The sequence below is a fragment of the Staurois parvus genome, unplaced genomic scaffold, assembly GCF_062004578.1.
Source record: "Staurois parvus isolate SC_StPar_1 unplaced genomic scaffold, SC_StPar_1.0 ptg001329l, whole genome shotgun sequence".
NCBI lineage: Eukaryota > Metazoa > Chordata > Amphibia > Anura > Ranidae > Staurois > Staurois parvus.
Genome location: NW_028319125.1, coordinates 1226729 through 1246228, shown reverse-complemented (window position 1 = coordinate 1246228; position 19500 = coordinate 1226729). Strand labels below are relative to the sequence as shown.

The window sequence follows — 19500 nt, the reverse complement described above, 5'->3', positions numbered from 1 at the left end:
TGGTGATAAGACCGATAATGTCGCAGCAGCCTTGTTATCTCATTTGTACCGAGTACGGATTCCCCACATTGGAGGCCCAACACAGATATCACCATGACATTATGATTCTGAAACCCATCATTACCCGACACCGAACTTTAAAGATTTTACAAGTAGATGTTTCTGCTTTATAAGAAGGATCTTTCAGGCATTTAAATAAATAATTTGCTTTAATGTGCCTAGAGGGAAATGGGTCACCCAAATATGGTGGAAAAGTTGGCTAATAAAACAAAGTTACAATAAAAAGTACAGATTCAGCAAAATATTTTTGAGCGAAGCAGGGAAAAGTTAAAATCTCTTTCAGGTGTTTACGGTTGTGTTTTCACTGCGGAATTTCAATGGCAACTGCAGATTGAAAGATGCCCAGATGGCACTACCAAAAGAACAGGGTTTTTTTGTTACTCACCGTAAAATCCCTTTTTCTGAGTTAATTGATGGACACAGCTGTTCTGAAACTGGATCACTGGGTTATAAAGCGCCACCTACAGGGCTAAAATGTAGAAAGAAAAGCTACTTGTTCGGCGCCCAAAACTGCACATCCCGGGTGTCAGGCGATAGGAATTGAGCATCATTGGGTGTGCCTCAATAGGAAGCTTCCTATGGTGACACACAGAGAAAAGGAGGAGGTGCCAAGAAGAGGAGGATCAGGGCTGCGCTGTGCATTTCCATTTTTTAAAAAAATATTAATTTACAATCATTTTAAAGCAAAAATACACCCTCCTTTCTCTTACGTTCATTGTCGAACACAGCTGTTCTGAATCTGGAGCATTGGGTTATATCACCACCTACAGGAGTAGGACACTAGGTAGAAAAGAACTCAACATCGCCTATGGGCAGTCCTTTATGGCATAACCCCCCCTCTATGTTATAGGCAATCCAGTTTGTAACACAGCAGTGTCAGAAAACAGAAGTCCAATAGAGGGGTGGATACGGTATCCGTCAATGAACTCAGAGAAATGGATTTTAGGGTAACAAAAAATCCTGTTTCTCTAATATTCATTGACAGACACAGCTGTTCCTAATCTGGACCACTGGGCAAAGCAGTGACTCAATGAGAGGTGGGCAAACCAAAAAGCAACTGGAGCACCCAGGCAAACATACTAACCACCCGAAAAAAAAAAAAAAAAACCCTAAAAAAGGAGGCAAACAAGGAATCGTAAACAGCCTGTAAAACCTTGAAGCCCAAACAAGCATCTAAAAGATACAAATAACTGCACAATATGTAAAGGTGTGCACAGATGACCAGGCAGCTGCCACGCAAATCCGAATCACCAAAGCCAGAACTCACAGGGGGCACAAATAACCCTTGTGGAAAGGGCCAAAACAGGGAAGGAGCCCGCCCCTTAACAGAGTATGCCTGGACAAGGGTCTGCTGGATTCAAATGGGAATCATGGCAGAGGAGGCAACCAGGCCTTTCCTTGGGCAGTTCTTGACCATAAAAAGAATTCGGCCACCACCAGGAGGCCACAATAGACAGACACACACAAACCACCAGATCACAGCCAAGGAGCGCAACGAGGCCTCTATGGGATACGATGGCCGTGGACACAAGGAAAACAAGACCGTGTCCTTGGGTGAAAATCCAATACCACCTTCGTTACAAAGGTGGAGCACAAACGAAGAGTCACCTTATCCTTGTGTAGAAACCAAAAAGGGGAATAAGCAGGGGAATCTCCCAGACCCCCCAACCAACCCCCCCAGCACGAGATGCTGCCACTAGCCTGCACTCGGGACCGAAACTGCAGCTGGTGCACACTGCGACCCAAAAGGGATAGTAGGCACAGCACTACTGGCCCCTAGCTCCACACAGAAGGTGGCAGGGGGTTTGCTGACAGGCAAGGGGGAAAAGCCCTAGGAAAAAGAGCGGGCCAGAGCCCACCCAGTACCCAACCGCCACCAGCAGGGGGATGCCCACCAGTGACAGATGGGAACACCAGAAAGTGACGGCAAATGCCCTTAATGGAGGGCATCGCAACCCAGCCAGCAAATACCCATCTCAGCCCATCCACCAGAAGAGGGCACCGGACTCCCAAGCAGCAATAGCAGTATTTAAGTAAAGGCAGTGCCCTCAATATCATTGCAGGCACCGCAGCGCAAAAACCAGCACCAGCCCATCTTGGCTCTGCCCACCAAACACAGCTGCAGGGCTCCCGGTGGCAGGGGAGGGGTTTAAGGGCAATGCCCACAAGTAGCGGGGTAGCACCTTCCGCTCCAGTAGGTTGCAAAGCTGCAGCCTTAATTGCCAGCCAGTCCAACTGTTTGGTTCATGCACCCATGGGGGGGGGGGGGGCACAAGAGGGGACACAACCCTTCTTCAGAAAGAATTCTCACAGGCAGAGTCCAACAGCACCAAAATGGAAGGCAGACCATAGAGATCCCTCCTACCGCTGCCAGGTCTGACTGCCCAAGCCTGTAGGGGTGGAGAGAAACCCAGAAGGTCGATCACCCCAGAGAGTACCTGTGCCCCACACTGCATTGGGGGGAGGGAAGGCAGGGAGAAGCTACTTATCGATCCATACAGAGCGTGCAGGTAAGGCTTCCTTGACAGATCCTCCTCTCCACCGAAGTGGGGGGCTGTCGGCCAGGAGTAACAATGTGACACAGACTATAAGCGCCCAGTCATATGTGTCCCTGTGAGACGTTTAACTTGTCTGCCCCAGTCCAGGATGGGACATGTCGTGGCCGACCTAGCGCTTAGCTAAAGGTCTGTGCGCGTTCGCTGGCCAGACTGGGGTGATCGCTGGATCTAGAATATCCAGCCCGTTGCCCAGTTCGGCTGTTGACTTAATATCTCCACAGGAAAAAAAAAAAAAAGGAGAAAAAAAAAAAAAAACACACTATGGAACCACAGGTCCAAGCAGGGACTCAGGTCCTTACTCCTGAACAATAGACAGAAAAACTGCATTGCCTACAGCAGAGATGAGGGGTTTATGCCATGGGACTGCCCATAGGTGGTGTTGAGCTCTTTTCTACCTAGTATCCTACTCCTGCAGGTGGCGATATACCCAATGGTCCAAATTCAGAACAGCTGTGTCCATCAACGAACGTAAGAGAAAGGAAGGCTTAGTTCAGCTTTAAAGTGATTGTTTTTAAAAAAAATGACTTAACGATATACTTACCTGCTCTCTGAAATGGAAATGCATAGAGCAGCCCTGATCTTCCTCTTCTCAGGTCCCCCACCGGCACTCCTGGCTCCTCCTTTACTCTGTGTGTCACCACAGCTTCCTATTGAGGCACACTCAGGGATGCTCAATTCCTACAACCCGACGCCTGGGACATGCAGTTGTAGGCACTGGGCAAGTAGCTTTCTGTCTACATTTAGCCCTGCTGCGGGCAAGCTGCAGGGCTCGTCAGGTGGAAGCATTCGGGTGGCTCCATTGCCACCCAAATGCTTACACACACACACACACACACACACACACACACACACACACGTGTGTGCCCCCGCTTGCACCTTTCCCCGCTCCCTATGTATCCCAGGCTCTGCGCAGGTGGAGGGGGGGGGGGGGGGGTGAGCGAACGCAAGTCTGCTCTCCTCCCCTTCCTGTTCCTGATGTGTATGACTTCCGGGTCCCCATTGTCAGTGTCCTCAGCCATCGAGGCTAGGAAAGAATACAATGCGATCTGCACTGCATTACATTCAGTGGAGCACAGGGGAGACATGCAGGGCGTGTAAGAACTGGTCCCCAAAAAAAAATCACGTGATGAAAAAAAGAAAAAAAAAAAGTTGAAAGTAAAAAAAAAGTTTTTTTATTTGTAAAAAAAAAAAAAAGTTACGCCCAAGCACAAATCTTTGTTATACTGGTTAGGCAGGAGAGGTAGACAAGCTTAGTCACAAAGATCAAAAGGAGTGTACAAAAGAGCCTTCCCTAGGCAAAGAAAGTAATATTATTATACAGGATTTATATAGCACCAACGGTTTTCTCAGTGCTTTACATTATATAGACACTATCTTGTGATGCCTGCTTTTAGAACAGATATTAAAATGGCTGATGAGTTCACTTTAATTATTAAAAAATAAATAAAAAAAACAAAAAACAGTGTATGGTACCTGGCAATAAGCTACAATGCCACTCAACCATATGTTGCCATGACTGCCCATCACGTGATGCAGGAACGTACAGCCTGAAGAACTGCACTCACAACATCATTCAAAATTTATCGCCTGCTTAATCTTATCGAGTTGCAGAGTGCATCCTGTCAACCGTGACATCTTGTTTATTCAGAGGCTCCAGTTCTTTGCACAGCTCCATAGAAACCAACTGCTCTCTGCAGGACACATGAAAACCTCTCCATCCTAGCTGGACCAGTCGGCAGAGCTTCTTAATAAAAAATAAAGCAGAACTGGATAGCTAGGGCCTTGTTTACGTGGCACTGGAATCACTTTTCTGATTTTCAAAGCAATTCATATTCAAATTGTATACAGGCATAGATGGGTGCTGAGGTCCTCTTGCTCTGCAGCAAGGTGAGTCACGTGAAATGAATATCTGTATTCTTGAGCAGCAGTTGCACAAATGGGCATTTTAATATACATAATCATATCCTTAACTATACCCAATGAAGTGACTGGCCTCAGCTGAAACAAATCCTCCTACATAAGATGTACCTGTTTATCTGCACTCTTCTCTACAGCTGTTTAAATTGCAGAATTTTAAAGCTAGTCTGAGAAGTCAGAAAAAAGGGGGAGGAGAGCTGATATCACACACTGCAGAGTCAGCGAGGAGAGCTCTGACAGCTGACTGGAGGGAAGAGACACCCCCCCCAGAAACAGAGCAGAGGCTGTCAGTCTGCTGGAGGTCCCTCTCCTGTTGCCATTTTTCTCTTGGTGTCAGGAAAACTTGTCAAAAGGTGACTCACACTAAAAGCAGGAGGAATGAATCAGCAGACAGAAATAACACTTCATGCTCTTAACTGAGACAAGTACAAGCTATAGAAGGATATGCTTTATTCATATTTCATGTCTGAAGGTTTACAACCACTTGTGTTATATACTTTAAAAGCATATGTCTAGGCAAAATAAAACAAAAACATATGCAGTGCATCTTTGCAATACATTCCTATTTCACGCGTTTTTTCAAATATAGAAAAACACCTGTTGAACCTGCCAAAAACCCAGTGAGCGCTAAATTTTATGCAGTGAGCCGACAACACTGCCTCTCCCGCAAAGAACTTCCTAGCAGTATTCCCAGCCCAGCTCTCCCCCTATGAACTACAGATGGAAGCTGTTCTGATTAGGTGCTGTCCCTCCAAGGCCATGCAGATCAATAGCTTCTTACAAAACACTTTAGAGGTCCATCGCTTAAGACAAGTATCCTTCATATATGAATCAACAGTGAAGGTGAGAAATAAGGCCAAAGTCTTCCAGGAAGCCATTACGGCTGAAATTTAGCCCCACAGCCATCCGTTCCACGTGTTCAACAGGCAGAGGTTCAATGGCTGAGGTTAGATTCAGTCAGTCATAGTATGACAAAATGATATCGCAGCCAAAATCAAGTGCAAAACAGAACCAGACAGTGGAAACAGGGTTCTGGAAAGGCCTTCAAGTCATGCATCTGTTGGACCCTTAAAAGCAGTTGCATCTTTCACCTAGCTGGATCCACAGAGGGAATGGAACACTTTTGGACATGATGCTCACCAAACTAATAGAAAGCCAGTAAGAGCTTCCAATCTTTGTACAAAAAAAAAAAAAAGCCACCTATAAAACAAGTGGATGCAAAGGGAATTTTTTGTGCAGCCTTAGGGGCCCTATGAGACCCGCTGGAAACACTAGTAAAAGCAACAGGATGAACCTCTGGCTTTAAAGGTGGTGTACACGCCATCGATAAGAGATAATGTGGTCTCCTTTAACTTGGGAGTAAATGTAGAAGACCTACTCAAGGAAAACACACCTGACAAGGATTTGGATGATGGTTCAGTAGATGCTAAGGCCACAAGTAACATCAGATACAGAATCTGAACAGGGTACAAGAATGTGCTTCTGGCCTCTGGTCAAATATTTGGGTAACGCAAGTCAAACTTCTGCATTACCGTAGTAAATACCTCAGCTGCATAAGCCCAGGCTATGCGTAAAGTATAATTAAAAGGCGATTTTTTTTTTATGTTTGGACAGAGTGGATAGCCTGCTGTCAGCTGAAAATGGGTCACAGGGGTGACAAACTGCAAGCTTGTGAACCACAGCCAAAAAAGCCTTGGCTGTACTTCTCCATTAAGACTTCTTGTGTCCCTCAATGGACAAGAAATACATTTTGATTATACGCAATCACATTACAATTGAAAGTCAATAGCACTCCCCCCCACCCCACAAAAAAAAGCGAAAACAAAACAAAAAAAAAAAAAAATCGGAAGACAGGATTGTGAAATGGTGGAAAAGAGTCGCTCAGCATAGAGAAGAAATGATCCAGTTTATAGATAAATAAGCCTCTTACAGGCTGTAGCCAAAGGCATGGTTCATTTTCTGCACCTGTTTATTTACAGACTGCCTCTCCTATTGGGAGACGTACGTTCTCTCTTGTACTAGTCAAACTAAATATGTATCTTTCCCCAAGGATCTGTTTACCTGAAGCATGGCTGACTTATCAATCTCGAAAATCTATTTAAAAAGGGAACGTATAAGGGTTTGTGACCCATTTAGGGAAATTTATAGTAGCTATGCACACTTTATGGTCAGAAATTAATCAGGATAATAATAATCAATAATAATAATAGGAAAATATAACCTATTGCATAGTGTGTACTTTTTTTTTAGCAGCAAGTGCAGCTTTAGGTCTCATTCTTACAGGTGTACAGCATAATCCCGTGTCAGAGCTGCTGTAGATCAAACAGAGGCCAAGATGGCAGCTTTCTAGGCTGCAAAGGGTTGGAAGGTTTCATTCCGCTTTAACATTCTTGCATACGCCCAATTGCCAGTGATATTTTTTTTAAATAACTGTTCCCCAAGGAAGATTTTAACTGTCAGATTCTGAGAATTTGTGTTGCCAACAGCAGGCAATTTGATTCCAATTTTCACATCCTATTGTTCAGTTACAATCTGAACATTTGAATCTAACTGGCAACTGAGACGGCTGACAGAGGAAGCTTCATGTATAGATGAAACTGATCAGAGTTGCATCAGCCCACACTTATCACACTTCCTCTGCATGAATTTCTCAGCACTGAGCTGGATTGTAACAGCAAACAACTTGCCTGTCCTACTGCTCTAGGTTAATGGTAACTGACATTACAAAACAAAAAAACAAACAAACAAAAAAACAAACAAACAAAAAAAAAAATAAATAAATAAAAAATAAAAAAAAACACAGTACGCCCACACAGTGAGGTTTTAACTAAGCATGGCTAAGGCCATAGCTGAAATGCAAAATACATTAACCCACAGCTACCAGATCTACAACAAACTTCCTTGCTATGGTGATATAGGCAAATCTAGGGTCATTGAGGGCAACCCCACGGTACAGGAGACGGCCAGGGACTGCGGACGCGGTACAGGAGACGGCCAGGGACTGCGGACACGGTACAGGAGACGGCCAGGGACTGCGGACGCGGTACAGGAGACGGCCAGGGACTGCGGACGCGGTACAGGAGACGGCCAGGGACTGCGGACGCGGTACAGGAGACGGCCAGGGACTGCGGACGCGGTACAGGAGACGGCCAGGGACTGCGGACGCGGTACAGGAGACGGCCAGGGACTGCATACGTAGTACAGGAGATGACCAGAGACTGCATACGTAGTACAGGAGATAAGAGACTACAGACCTTTGGGGAGCGGGTACCCGAATTTGACAGGTACCCACTCCCACTTCCAATGCGATCTCCTAGGCGATCAAAAGCGAAAGTTGTCCTCTCCCTCCCCGTAGTCTTCTGGGACACGTGACAGGTCCCAGAAGACTACGGGGCCCATTCACAAAGCGCAGTTCTTCTCGCACATGTTCAGTGGGTACTCGGCTTTGAAGCCACAAGCTGCCACAGCCAGGTGCCCACACTAAAGATGCCGCACCAGGGAGAGAAGACGGTCAGTGAAAGCAGCGGTGGGGAGGACACCACTGGACCGAGGAACAGGTAAGTGGCTGTATTTTAAAAGTCAGCAGCTGTAGTTTTTGTAGCTGATTTTTTTTCCAGCTGGAACTCCGCTTTAAGGGGCAGTTGCTTTGGTCCCTGGCTGGCACTGCCACAGAAGAGCCGAGCGGCCATCCTGGTATTCTAACACCGCAGCAGTGATGGGGAAGGGGTGGGGTGTGGGGGGGTTGGGAATAAAGGGCCAGCCGCTCCATAAAACGCAAAGACATTTCCCCCCATTTTTGGAGGGGGGGGGGGGGAAGCGTCTTATGGAGCACAAAATACAGTAATCTTATGGATGTGCAATACTGTTTTAGCCCTGTTTCACACCGGTGCGAATCTGTTGCGATTCAGATGTTCTCCATAAGGCATTGATTCTCATGTCAAGTGAAATAACATTGTTTTCTATGAAGGTAGTTCACATCTATACATTGCGATTTTGATGCAGTTAAAAAAAAAAAAAAAAAAAAAAGGGTCCTGTGCTTGTTTAGTGCGGTGCGATTTTATGCTCCATAGACTAATAAAATCATATCACAATCGCAGCTGTCAAAGCAAAAATTGCACCATAAATCTGAACTCCAAACCGTGTGAAAATCCCACCACATACAGTCAGAAGCTAGGCTTACAACCATATTTAAGCTTCATTTTCTCATTTGTCATGCAGTCAGGTTATTATAGTGTGGCCCCCCCAAATGGAGAGATTCTGCTCATTTCCCATCTTGGTGACACAACAGCCAGTACCTACGGGTACAGAAATCGCAATAAAACGCAAACTGGTGGTTCAAATCCTTCCTTACCAGAACTAAAGCCAAAAACATTTGGCTGAAGTAGTGCTTTAAATTGAACGCAGTTACCATGACCAGAGTACATAATTTCCTTACCACATACCTTATAACCGGGCGATTTTATTCCAGGTGGAACTGCGTCCTAAGAAAAAAAAAAAAAAAATTACAAATCTGCACAATAATTGGGTAAACTGAAATGAAGACATTATCATATATATAACCCAAACAAAGTGACCAAACAATTATAGTGTTCTACAATATACAAAATAAATGTCCAAATTGTGTGAATATTCATTGAAGCATTAATCCATCTTCCAAACACCATTAACGTGACTCAAGACACACCAGGAGTATTTATTTATTACAGGCACTTATATAGCGCCATCAATTTATGCAGCGGGTAATACACATGCACATATTGTAACTCTCCTAACACCAGGGATGTTGCGAATCTCCTCCCCCAGGTGGGCAAAATCCACGCGTTTTGTCTCCTATCTTTGCAGGGATGACAGTATGGGCTAGACTGCTTTTGATTGGTCAGTCGTGACACAGAGGACACCGCAGGCTTATGTTCCAGAACCCACACTCACCCGCCCCTTCACAAAAAGATCTCCACCACAGAATAAATGGAGAGGAGGATGAAGCCTCCTGTGCTAATCGCCATATCTGTGCTGTGACAGCATGGTGTCGGTGCAGGAAGGTTTCCCACATTATTCCGGTGGGAACTCGGGCTATGACAAGCCTGGGTTCACACAGGAGCAGTGGGGAAACTGCAGGCGTTTTGGACAGAAATCATACCGCAGGGGAGAGAGAGGGAGGGAGAGAGAGGGGGGGGAGAGAGGAGGGGGGGAGAGAGAGGAGGGGGGGAGAGAGAGGAGGGGGGGAGAGAGAGGAGGGGGGGAGAGAGAGGAGGGGGGAAGAGGGGGAGGGGGGAAGAGGGGGAGGGGGGAAGAGGGGGAGGGGGGAAGAGGGGGAGAGAGAGAGGGGGAGGGGGGAAGACGGGGAGAGAGGGGGGGAGAGAGAGAGGGAGAGAGGGGGGAGGGAGAGAGGGGGGGGGGAGAGAGTGAGGATATAGATAATTTTATATATTTTTTATTGTTGCTGTATATTGTGGATATGCCAAGGATGTATTCATGCAAACATGTAAAGTTACTTAAAAAGGTTCACTATAAATATCTTTTACATGAAGGTTAGCTGCAGTTTAGGTCACCTGGTCCTCCTGCCTTCACACTCCAGCTGTTGCTTAACAACTATTCTCAGGGGAGCTTTCATATTGCAGCATCTGGAGTGGAGAAAGTTCACCTTCCCTGCGCGAATAAGGAAAACACTCAGGTACGGGTGTCACTTACTCCCTGAAAGCTGATATGGAGCATTTATTATTAAAATATTACTGGCTGGCTTCATAGAAAGGAATGAGTTCCATGAACAAGACCAGAAGGTTCAAAGATCTTTCAAGAAAAAGTTCTCAATCTCCATAAAGACTGCATACTGTACAATTTACGACAATGATAACCCCCTAGGCAGAGCGCGTTTGTATGTTCTGATGTTTGTGTTTTTTTCTCTGGAGGGACCACGGTGGGAATGTATTCTGGTATCTGGAGAACTGGAGTGCTCACAACAAATGGTAGAGGGTATACTGTATATTAAACAGAAGAGAAGCATGGAATACAGAAACTGAAGAGGGTATAGTCGCAGTATGAATACAGATGATATGAGGCTCTGTATATGGTGTGGCACATTGGGGGCCATTTATCTTCCAGCCCAGTGTAGTAAATGGAGCCATGTGTAGTGTGTAAATCACAATATACAGGAGGGGAAAGTTATACAGAAGAGGGTGTATTGCACAACGTACAGGTTACAACATTAGGAAATCATGGTGTTCACAATGGGGTGGTATGAAGTATGGGATATTAAGAAGACCTAAACCAATCACAAACGATTTGTTTTAAGATCTGTGGCTAATGGTCCAGAGAGCTGCGATTAGAAGAGGAGGGGGCCAGAGGTGCAGAGAGCTGCAGGAAGACGTGGGAGTCACAGTTCAGTATGGGGGCTGGAGGGGACAAGAGGGAGCTGAATAGAACCAAAGTGGGCAAGACTTCTGGAGGGGAAGTGGGGGCCAGAGTTCCAGAAGAAGCCAGAGAGGCAGAGGTTGTGGGAAGGGCCAGAATGGGCCAAATATCTGGAAGGGGGGCCAGAGAGTGTCAGAATTCTGGAGCATGCCGGAAGGGGCTAGAGTTCTGGAGAGGGGAGGAGCGTTGTGTGCAGAGAAAGGAAAAAGAAAATTCCAAAGCAAATCATTTGAAAAACCATTGGTGTGGTATTACTTACAGTAGGGCAAGGCTGTACTGCGCAGTCTCTGATCCCACAATGACTATTATCATTCCAGAAGGGACATGGCTTCTTCAAATTTGCCTTGGGGGGGGAAAGAAATTTTTTTTTATTTTATATACACACACACAATATATATATATATATATATATATATATATATATATATATATATTTATTATATTATATATACACACATATACATACATACATACATACATATATAGAAATATATACATAAACACACACGGTGAGATATTTTATGACACAAAAGAAGGAACAAATATTTAAGCAACAAAGCACAATCAACTGAGGCTGAGCAACTGCCCTGAGCTAGAAGGCAAATGTGCCTAAAGGATAACAGTTTAACCTTTAGTGCATCAAAATGCAGTGTGGAAAAACTGCATTCCGTGCAAGATTCCCTCACTGTGTGTGCGATCTGGTGTCAGATTCCTAAGGACACGCTAAATGCAGATTTCAAATCCAATGCCTGTGCCAGTACCATGCGATTCAACTGCAGTATGTGGTTAAAAACAGTGCATGCACTACTTGCGGTGTGATCCAGTGCGATGTCAGCCCGTTCAAATACATAGGCTGAAAATCGCAATGGCACTGAATCACACAGGAACGCAGAACGCATTCCTCTGCAATTCCGGTGTGAACCAGCACTTCAAAGTACATGTGCCCTAGAGTGCAATAAATGCCTACGGACTCCTAGACAGAATGCCGCTGTGCTGTCAATCAACAGGCAGGTGGAATCAGGAATTTGTCACAAAGCCTTTACTAAATTCCCCCCAAAGTATCAAGTACCTTGTAATATCGGAAATAGTCTGTTTCCAGCAATTTTTGTAGTTTTGGGAACAGCTTGTCATTATTGAAATGGTCTATGGTTTCCACATCACAGGTACAATCATCCAGGTAGCCTGTGACCTGAGGGGAAAAAAAAAAAAAAAAAAAAAAAAAAAAAAGGACAAGGTGTGAGAATGGCACAAGTGTTACACCATTTACATAGATAGGACACCATTTACAGAACAGTAACCCCATCATGGCCAAACCTTGAGAAATGAACTTGCAGTGTTCAGCAGGAGTGAGAACGCAGGGTCCGGGCAGAGCCGATATAGTGAACGCAGGGTCCGGGCAGAGCCGATATAGTGAACGCAGGGTCCGGGCAGAGCCGATATAGTGAACGCAGGGTCCGGGCAGAGCCGATATAGTGAACGCAGGGTCCGGGCAGAGCCGATATAGTGAACGCAGGGTCCGGGCAGAGCCGATATAGTGAACGCAGGGTCCGGGCAGAGCCGATATAGTGAACGCAGGGTCCGGGCAGAGCCGATATAGTGAACGCAGGGTCCGGGCAGAGCCGATATAGTGAACGCAGGGTCCGGGCAGAGCCGATATAGTGAACGCAGGGTCCGGGCAGAGCCGATATAGTGAACGCAGGGTCCGGGCAGAGCCGATATAGTGAACGCAGGGTCCGGGCAGAGCCGATATAGTGAACGCAGGGTCCGGGCAGAGCCGATATAGTGAACGCAGGGTCCGGGCAGAGCCGATATAGTGAACGCAGGGTACGGGCAGAGCAGATATAGTGAACGCAGGGTCCGGGCAGAGCCGATATAGTGAACGCAGGGTTCGGGCAGAGCCGATATAGTGAACGCAGGGTACGGGCAGAGCAGATATAGTGAACGCAGGGTTCGGGCAGAGACGATATAGTGAACGCAGGGTCCGGGCAGAGACGATATAGTGAACGCAGGGTTCGGGCAGAGACGATATAGTGAACGCAGGGTTCGGGCAGAGCAGATATAGTGAACGCAGGGTTCGGGCAGAGCCGATATAGTGAACGCAGGGTATGGGCAGAGCCGATATAGTGAACGCAGGGTCCGGGCAGGCAGTAAAAGCAGTGTGGAGGCAGCGTATAAAAGTCGGGTGATTGTGTCACCTTTCCTTCTACGTTAAGTAACATTCACACCTTTATTAACCTACAATTACTTCCTGCTTCCTCTCTCATTTGAAAGCGTTATGGAAATCCTGACCGTAACAAATAAACAAACATTCGAGGTTTAGAAAGTATTGATAGGCTGCCAAACAATCCACAAGGCAACACTGAGCATAATTATAATAATTTGCATCTCCCTTGGAGATTATAGGTTGCCTTTTCCAGAGTCTAACACATACTAAAATATCAACTGGGTGGCATAACCCTTTAATTGCCATTACCGCCTCATATGTGGCATTCGATAACCGCTTGTGGACCGCCAGCAGTACATTTCCTGTGGGCAGACATCACAGTTGGGCTGGATTACATACATGTACGTGATCGAGCTCTTCTGGGTATAGGGTGAGCGCATCCTCCACCCCATCTCTGCTGTGATTTGCTACAGCACAAGTTTGGAAGCAGTTCCCAGCCAATGATTTATGGCCGGGACCCTGCTGATCGGCTGAAGCCAATCACCGCACAGAGCCTTGTGTTTACTAACACCACAGGGCTCTGTACACAGAACAGCGATCTGGCTGTTTCTTCTCCCTAAGGCTAGGTTCACATCCGTGCGGGTGGCGCCGCTGCGGATCCGCACAAAAATCCGTGCAGCCGCACCACCCGCACAGAAGAATGCGGACCCGTGGGCGGGTACCATTAATTCTAATGGCACGCCGCCCGCACTGGAAAACGGAACCGTACTGGGAACCGAGGTTCCCGTGCGAGCTGCATTTTCAGAAGTGCAGGGACTTCTCTGCGTGTCACGGGGCACAGGAGTCCATTCAAATGAATGGGCTCTGGTGCCCGCACAAAACACGGACCGCAGGAACGCAAATATGTGAACCAGGGCTAAAAGCAGCACATATTAGGCACACAGTTAACCCTTTGATAGCCCCTAGATGTGAAGCTTTTCCCAGCCAGAGTCATTCGTATGATGACAGTGTACAGGATTAGCACCGATCACTATATTAGTGCCACTTCTGATGTCAGTGTCAGTTAGTGTACCTCCCAGCCAGTGTAGCATCATAGCTGCGTAAATTCCAGTAATTATCCCGTAGTTTGTAGATACTAACGTTCACACAAACCAATATACACTTGTTGGGAATTTGTTTTTTTTAACCAAAGACATGTAGCAGAATACATTTTGGCCTACATTTATGAAGAAATTTTATTTTTATATTTATGGGATTTATTTTATATTTATAGGTTTTAGAACAGAAAGTAAAAAATATTTTCATCACCTACAATGCAGCACCAAGAGTTCTGCACTGTACATGGATGGTGAGGACGACCCTCAACTCAGACTGTCAGAGAGAAGAGGAACAAACATCATAGCCTATCTTTTTTGGGTTTTTTTTTAAGATGCAATTACTTTTTTGAAGAAAAAAAAAAGTGCATTTATTATTCTTTTTCACAGGAGTCTACAGAGCATTACACCCATGATCAGCCACCTTGCTTGTACCTCTATATGGGCTGTCATTTTGAAAGCTGGAAGAAGTGTCAGTGAAATACAAGCCGTCTGTCAGGGTGGCAGATGGGACTTGTAGTCTCTTCATTCACATATCCCTGTGAATGAATGACATGGCTGTGTGAACAGAGCCCTGCACAGCCGTGCCAATTTTAAAATGTGGCAGAGGGTACAGAGAGAGGATCCCTCACTTCTGTCACTGGGGAATGAAGGGGGCGCACCATGTCACATTCTAAATACGGGCGTAACATGTTCAAAACGCAAACTGATCCTTTTACCCCTTCCCATTGCCCAGCCTTTTTAAAAGGATCTAAAGGCTGAGATGTGGAGGTTGACATTCCAATCATGTGATCACTGTGATTGGCAACAAGAGCAGTCACATGATCGGAAAGCTCACAATCGCAAGTATACACGGGGAACTTTCCATACACAGTAACTGTGCTGGGAGCATCCAGTGAGCACGATCACAGCACAGTGAACTTATACACGCACTTACGTGACCGCTCAGCATTAAAGCCCAGCACCCCAGCACACATTTACAGTAGCTATCATGTACCCGCTGTACTGTATAACATGCATTGTAATAAGCAGAGTTGCCAAAAAATGCTGCATTTTGTGCATTAAAATGTTACTAAACCCATGGCCTTGCATCCCCTATATCCGCTCTCCCCAGACCCCACATTTCCTATAGCCACTCTCCCCAGACCCCACATTTCCTATAGCCACTCTCCCCAGACCCCACATTTCCTATAGCCACTCTCCCCGGAACCCGCATTCCCCGGACCCCACATCCCCTATACCCGCATTCACTATATCTGCATTCCCTATAGCCGCTCTCCCCGGACCCCGCATTCCCTATAGCCGCTCTCCCCGGACCCCGCATTCCCTATAGCCGCTCTCCCCGGACCCCGCATTCCCTATATCCGCTCTCCCCGGACCCCGCATTCCCTATAGCCGCTCTCCCCGGACCCCGCATTCCCTATAGCCGCTCTCCCCGGACCCCGCATTCCCTATAGCCGCTCTCCCCGGACCCCGCATTCCCTATAGCCGCTCTCCCCGGACCCCGCATTCCCTATAGCCGCTCTCCCCGGACCCCGCATTCCCTATATCCGCTCTCCCCGGACCCCGCATTCCCTATATCCGCTCTCCCCGGACCCCGCATTCACTATATCCGCTTTCCCCGCACCCTGCATTCACTCTATCTGGTCTCCCATAGTACACAGAACATGGAAATGCAATTATTTTAATAAACATAAGCTGCTAAATACCCTTTTCTCATCAGCAGTGTATAGCAGTCTTGTGACTTCTATCAGTGTCCAACCGAGCACTGGATAATCTTATAGGAGGACTTTTCATTCTCCCCCGATTGTCCTATGAGGCTGCAGAACCCCTGACCCTCTGTCCGGAGAGCATGGATTGGCCCTGTGCTGATCACATGCATACTCCCAAGAAATATAAAAAAAAAAAAAAAAAAAAAAAAAAAAAAAAGGGAGCTCTCTAGCAATATACACACCGACATGTGCAGCTTGCCCCAAGGCACTGTACTACCAGCAGATGCATTGGGGAAGAAGAAGAAGGGTGGGATCAGAGAAGACAGGATCAAACAGCCTTTTACACAATGCGGAGGGTTAACCCCTCATGTTCCACAGTGAGCATAACAAGCATGCTTTACTGTATATACAGACTGATTTTACAGTTGTGGGTTCAGTAACACTTTAAGGTGCCCCACTGGCCCAATTTAAATGAACGGGCCGCATTACTGCATAAAATGTGTTTGCAGATTAATTTATTCATCCCAAAGGGAAATTATTAATGTCTGTTAATGTGTGTGCACAATAATGCATGAACCAGTGCAAAGGAGTCAGGAGAAACTAAAATAAAAAAAAAAAAAAAAAAAAAAAAAAAAAAAGGGAGCAGATCAAAGTACGCTCGAACATTAATAAGGGCCCACTTGCAAATGGCAGTGTGAAAAATATAGGCATAAGTGGGCCCTATAGTTTCTCTTTATAAAAACACACTAAGAGGTCTTTTTATAAATGTTTTCACACAACTTTCACATAGAATTCACACATTTATTCTGATAAAAACCACTTCGAAAAAAAAAAAAAAAAGTGCGAATCTTCACTGAAAACTCTATAAAACCTGTGCGAAAAGTTATAAATAGACCCCTAAAGTGCAGCAAATAGATGTGAACAGATCATGTAAGCATGGGATTCAGGTTGTAAGAGACCAATGTGATTGTACATAAAAACACCAATAATTAGGCAAAAAAGATTGTATAAATATATATTTGAGGTCTAAAATAAAATACTACTGCTACTAATAATAATTAATAAACAACCACCAGCAACAATACATTAAATATTATTAGTATTCTTGCGATTATTTATACATTTATAAGCTGCTTAAATGGAAAAATCAAGATGGATTCTTAAAAGGAGAACAATATAAACCCACGGAAAATTTCAAAAAAATTAAAAAAAAAAAAAAAAAAAAGGGAAGAGCAAACTAATAACAACAAAAACCACCAGATAACCATAACACTCACAACAACCACCAAAATAATAATACATATAATAATAATTATTCATATAAAAGGGTTGCACCCATGGAATAACAACAGTCGAAACAAAAAAAGCAGCAAGTGCTGTTAAAAAGTATCTGATAGAACAATACAGATTACAAAGACAAATATCAGTAAAATAAGAGAATAGTAAATTAAATAAGAAACAACCACCATAAGTAACACAATACCAATAATAATTATTCATATAAGGGCTCCACACATAGAATAACAGTCAATAAAAAAGAAAAAAAAGAAAAAAAGCAGTAAGTGCTGTTAAAAAGTATCTGATAGATCAGTACAAATTATAAAAGACCAATATCAAAATAATACAAATTGTAAAAGACAAACATCAGAACAATACAAACTGTAAAAGACAAAATATCAGAACAACACAAATTATAAAAGACAAATATCAGAACAGATTTTGTAAAAAGACCAATATCAGAACACCACAAATTGTAAAAAAGACAAATATCAGAACAATGCAAATATCAGAACAATGCAAATTATAAAAGACATATCAGAACAACAGATTTTGTAAAAGACAAATATCAGTAAAATAAGAGAATAGTAATAAGAAAAGAACACAAAAATGTAAGTGGTGCACATATGGAATATTAGCAGCCCATAAAGACAAGCGGTGAGCACCAATAAAGGGATATCTTTACAAACCTTAGAGAAATATAAAATGGTAATAACAACATATCTGTAAAGGTTCTCAGTTATCCTGGTCATGGTTTCGCTCGTAGTACTTCCCCACATTCATCTAGACATGTTCTGTAAAACGTTGACGATGTTTCATAACTTCTCCAAACCACTTCTTCAATTCTGATGAGTGCCAGAAAGTTACCCCACCATTTATATCCACACAGGGAGCCAACACACCTTAATCCAATCAGCATGGAAGGTGTCAAGGCAGATGTTGATTGGACAGGGGAAAGGACGGGAGGGTGTGAAAGTTGTGGAACCGCCCTGTTCTAGTTACATCATCCTATCCTTGGTGTGGAGGTCTGCATGGGTGATACTCCTTTGAGTCTCCTGACTGAATGTGTGAATTGCTGTCAAGTCTCCAGGGCAGAGATGTTAAAATCGTATCCCGTACAGAGCTGGAGTGTCAGAAAAACCCTTTCAATCCCAGCATGAAGGGAAGCTTGTATGTCCAACACCCAAACACAAGCAAAGTAACTCGGTATAGGCGGTGCAGTGAGGACAGCAAAGACGTGTACATTGAGGAGATGAGACGACCGTACGACAAACGAATGGCCCGACATAGGAGGGAAAATTCTACAGGTCAGATCTCCCACATCATAGGACAAAGGGACATTCCCTGGAGGACAGCGAGGTGCATATTTTGGACTACTGGTTCACAGGAGGCATGAAAGAGGCCATCTACATCAACCTGGAACAACCAACCCTGAGCAGGACTGGGGTGGGGGGGGCTTCAATACAACCAGAGTTCCACATATTATGAGGTTTTAACATCTCTACACCGGCGATTTCACAAATCACACTTTCAACCACGTAAATCGAGAAATTACCACCTATACAGACTTCCAAACACCAAGGATTGGATGATGCAACTACAACAGGGGGGGTCCACAACTATCACATCTTCCATCCTGTTCTTGGACAATCAACGTTTATACATTTCATGGTGACTCGATTAGAGTGGAACACTGAGCAGTTTGGCCCACCCAGATGCTTTTTATTAAAGTGGTTATAAAATGCTGAAAGAAAAAAAAAAAAAATGAACAAAGCATATCCTTCCACAGTGTGTACTAGCCTCAATTCAAAGCACCCAGTGTGGTTCTTCTCTGATCTCTCCTCCCTCTGCAATCTGCTTGACTCACTTCTGACAGGTTATGTCCATACCACAGAATCTACAGAAAGAGCCTCACCCCTCTCCAGTACACAGCAGCGGATTGGTTCTGGCCAGCTCAGTGGATTGCTTCAAAAAAGTCCTGGATTCTTTCTTGGATACACAGAATATAACTGGATATAACATTTATAGGTAAAGTTGGTCCAGGGAATATCCGATTGCCTCTCAGGAGGTTAGGAAGGATTTTTTTTCCCTGCAGGAGCAAATTGGATCATGCTTTGCTGGGTTTTTTTGCCTTCCTCTGGATCAACTGTGGATATAGGATTATAACTTTTTGTTTTTGTTTTTTTTTTAAATGGTTGGACTGGATGGACTTTTGTCTTTTTTTCAGCCAGACTACCTATGTAACATTTCCACAGCGCTTTTTCAAATCATGGGCAGAATTCCAGTGACTCTGCCTGCGATTTGAAACG

The 19500-nt window shown here is 44.8% G+C and overlaps 1 protein-coding gene across 1 annotated transcript in view; it reads right to left on the bottom strand.

Annotated features, from left to right (window-relative positions):
• Positions 1-19500, bottom strand: part of ERO1A (endoplasmic reticulum oxidoreductase 1 alpha) — a 68590-nt gene that overhangs the window by 43720 nt on the left and 5370 nt on the right. The window contains exons 2-4 of the mRNA XM_089661362.1: positions 12013-12132; positions 11203-11286; positions 8978-9016 (exon numbers count right to left, since the gene is read on the bottom strand). Of these exons, the coding sequence (XP_089517488.1) occupies positions 8978-9016; positions 11203-11286; positions 12013-12132 (243 nt within the window). The remainder of the gene's footprint in view (positions 1-8977; positions 9017-11202; positions 11287-12012; positions 12133-19500) is intronic.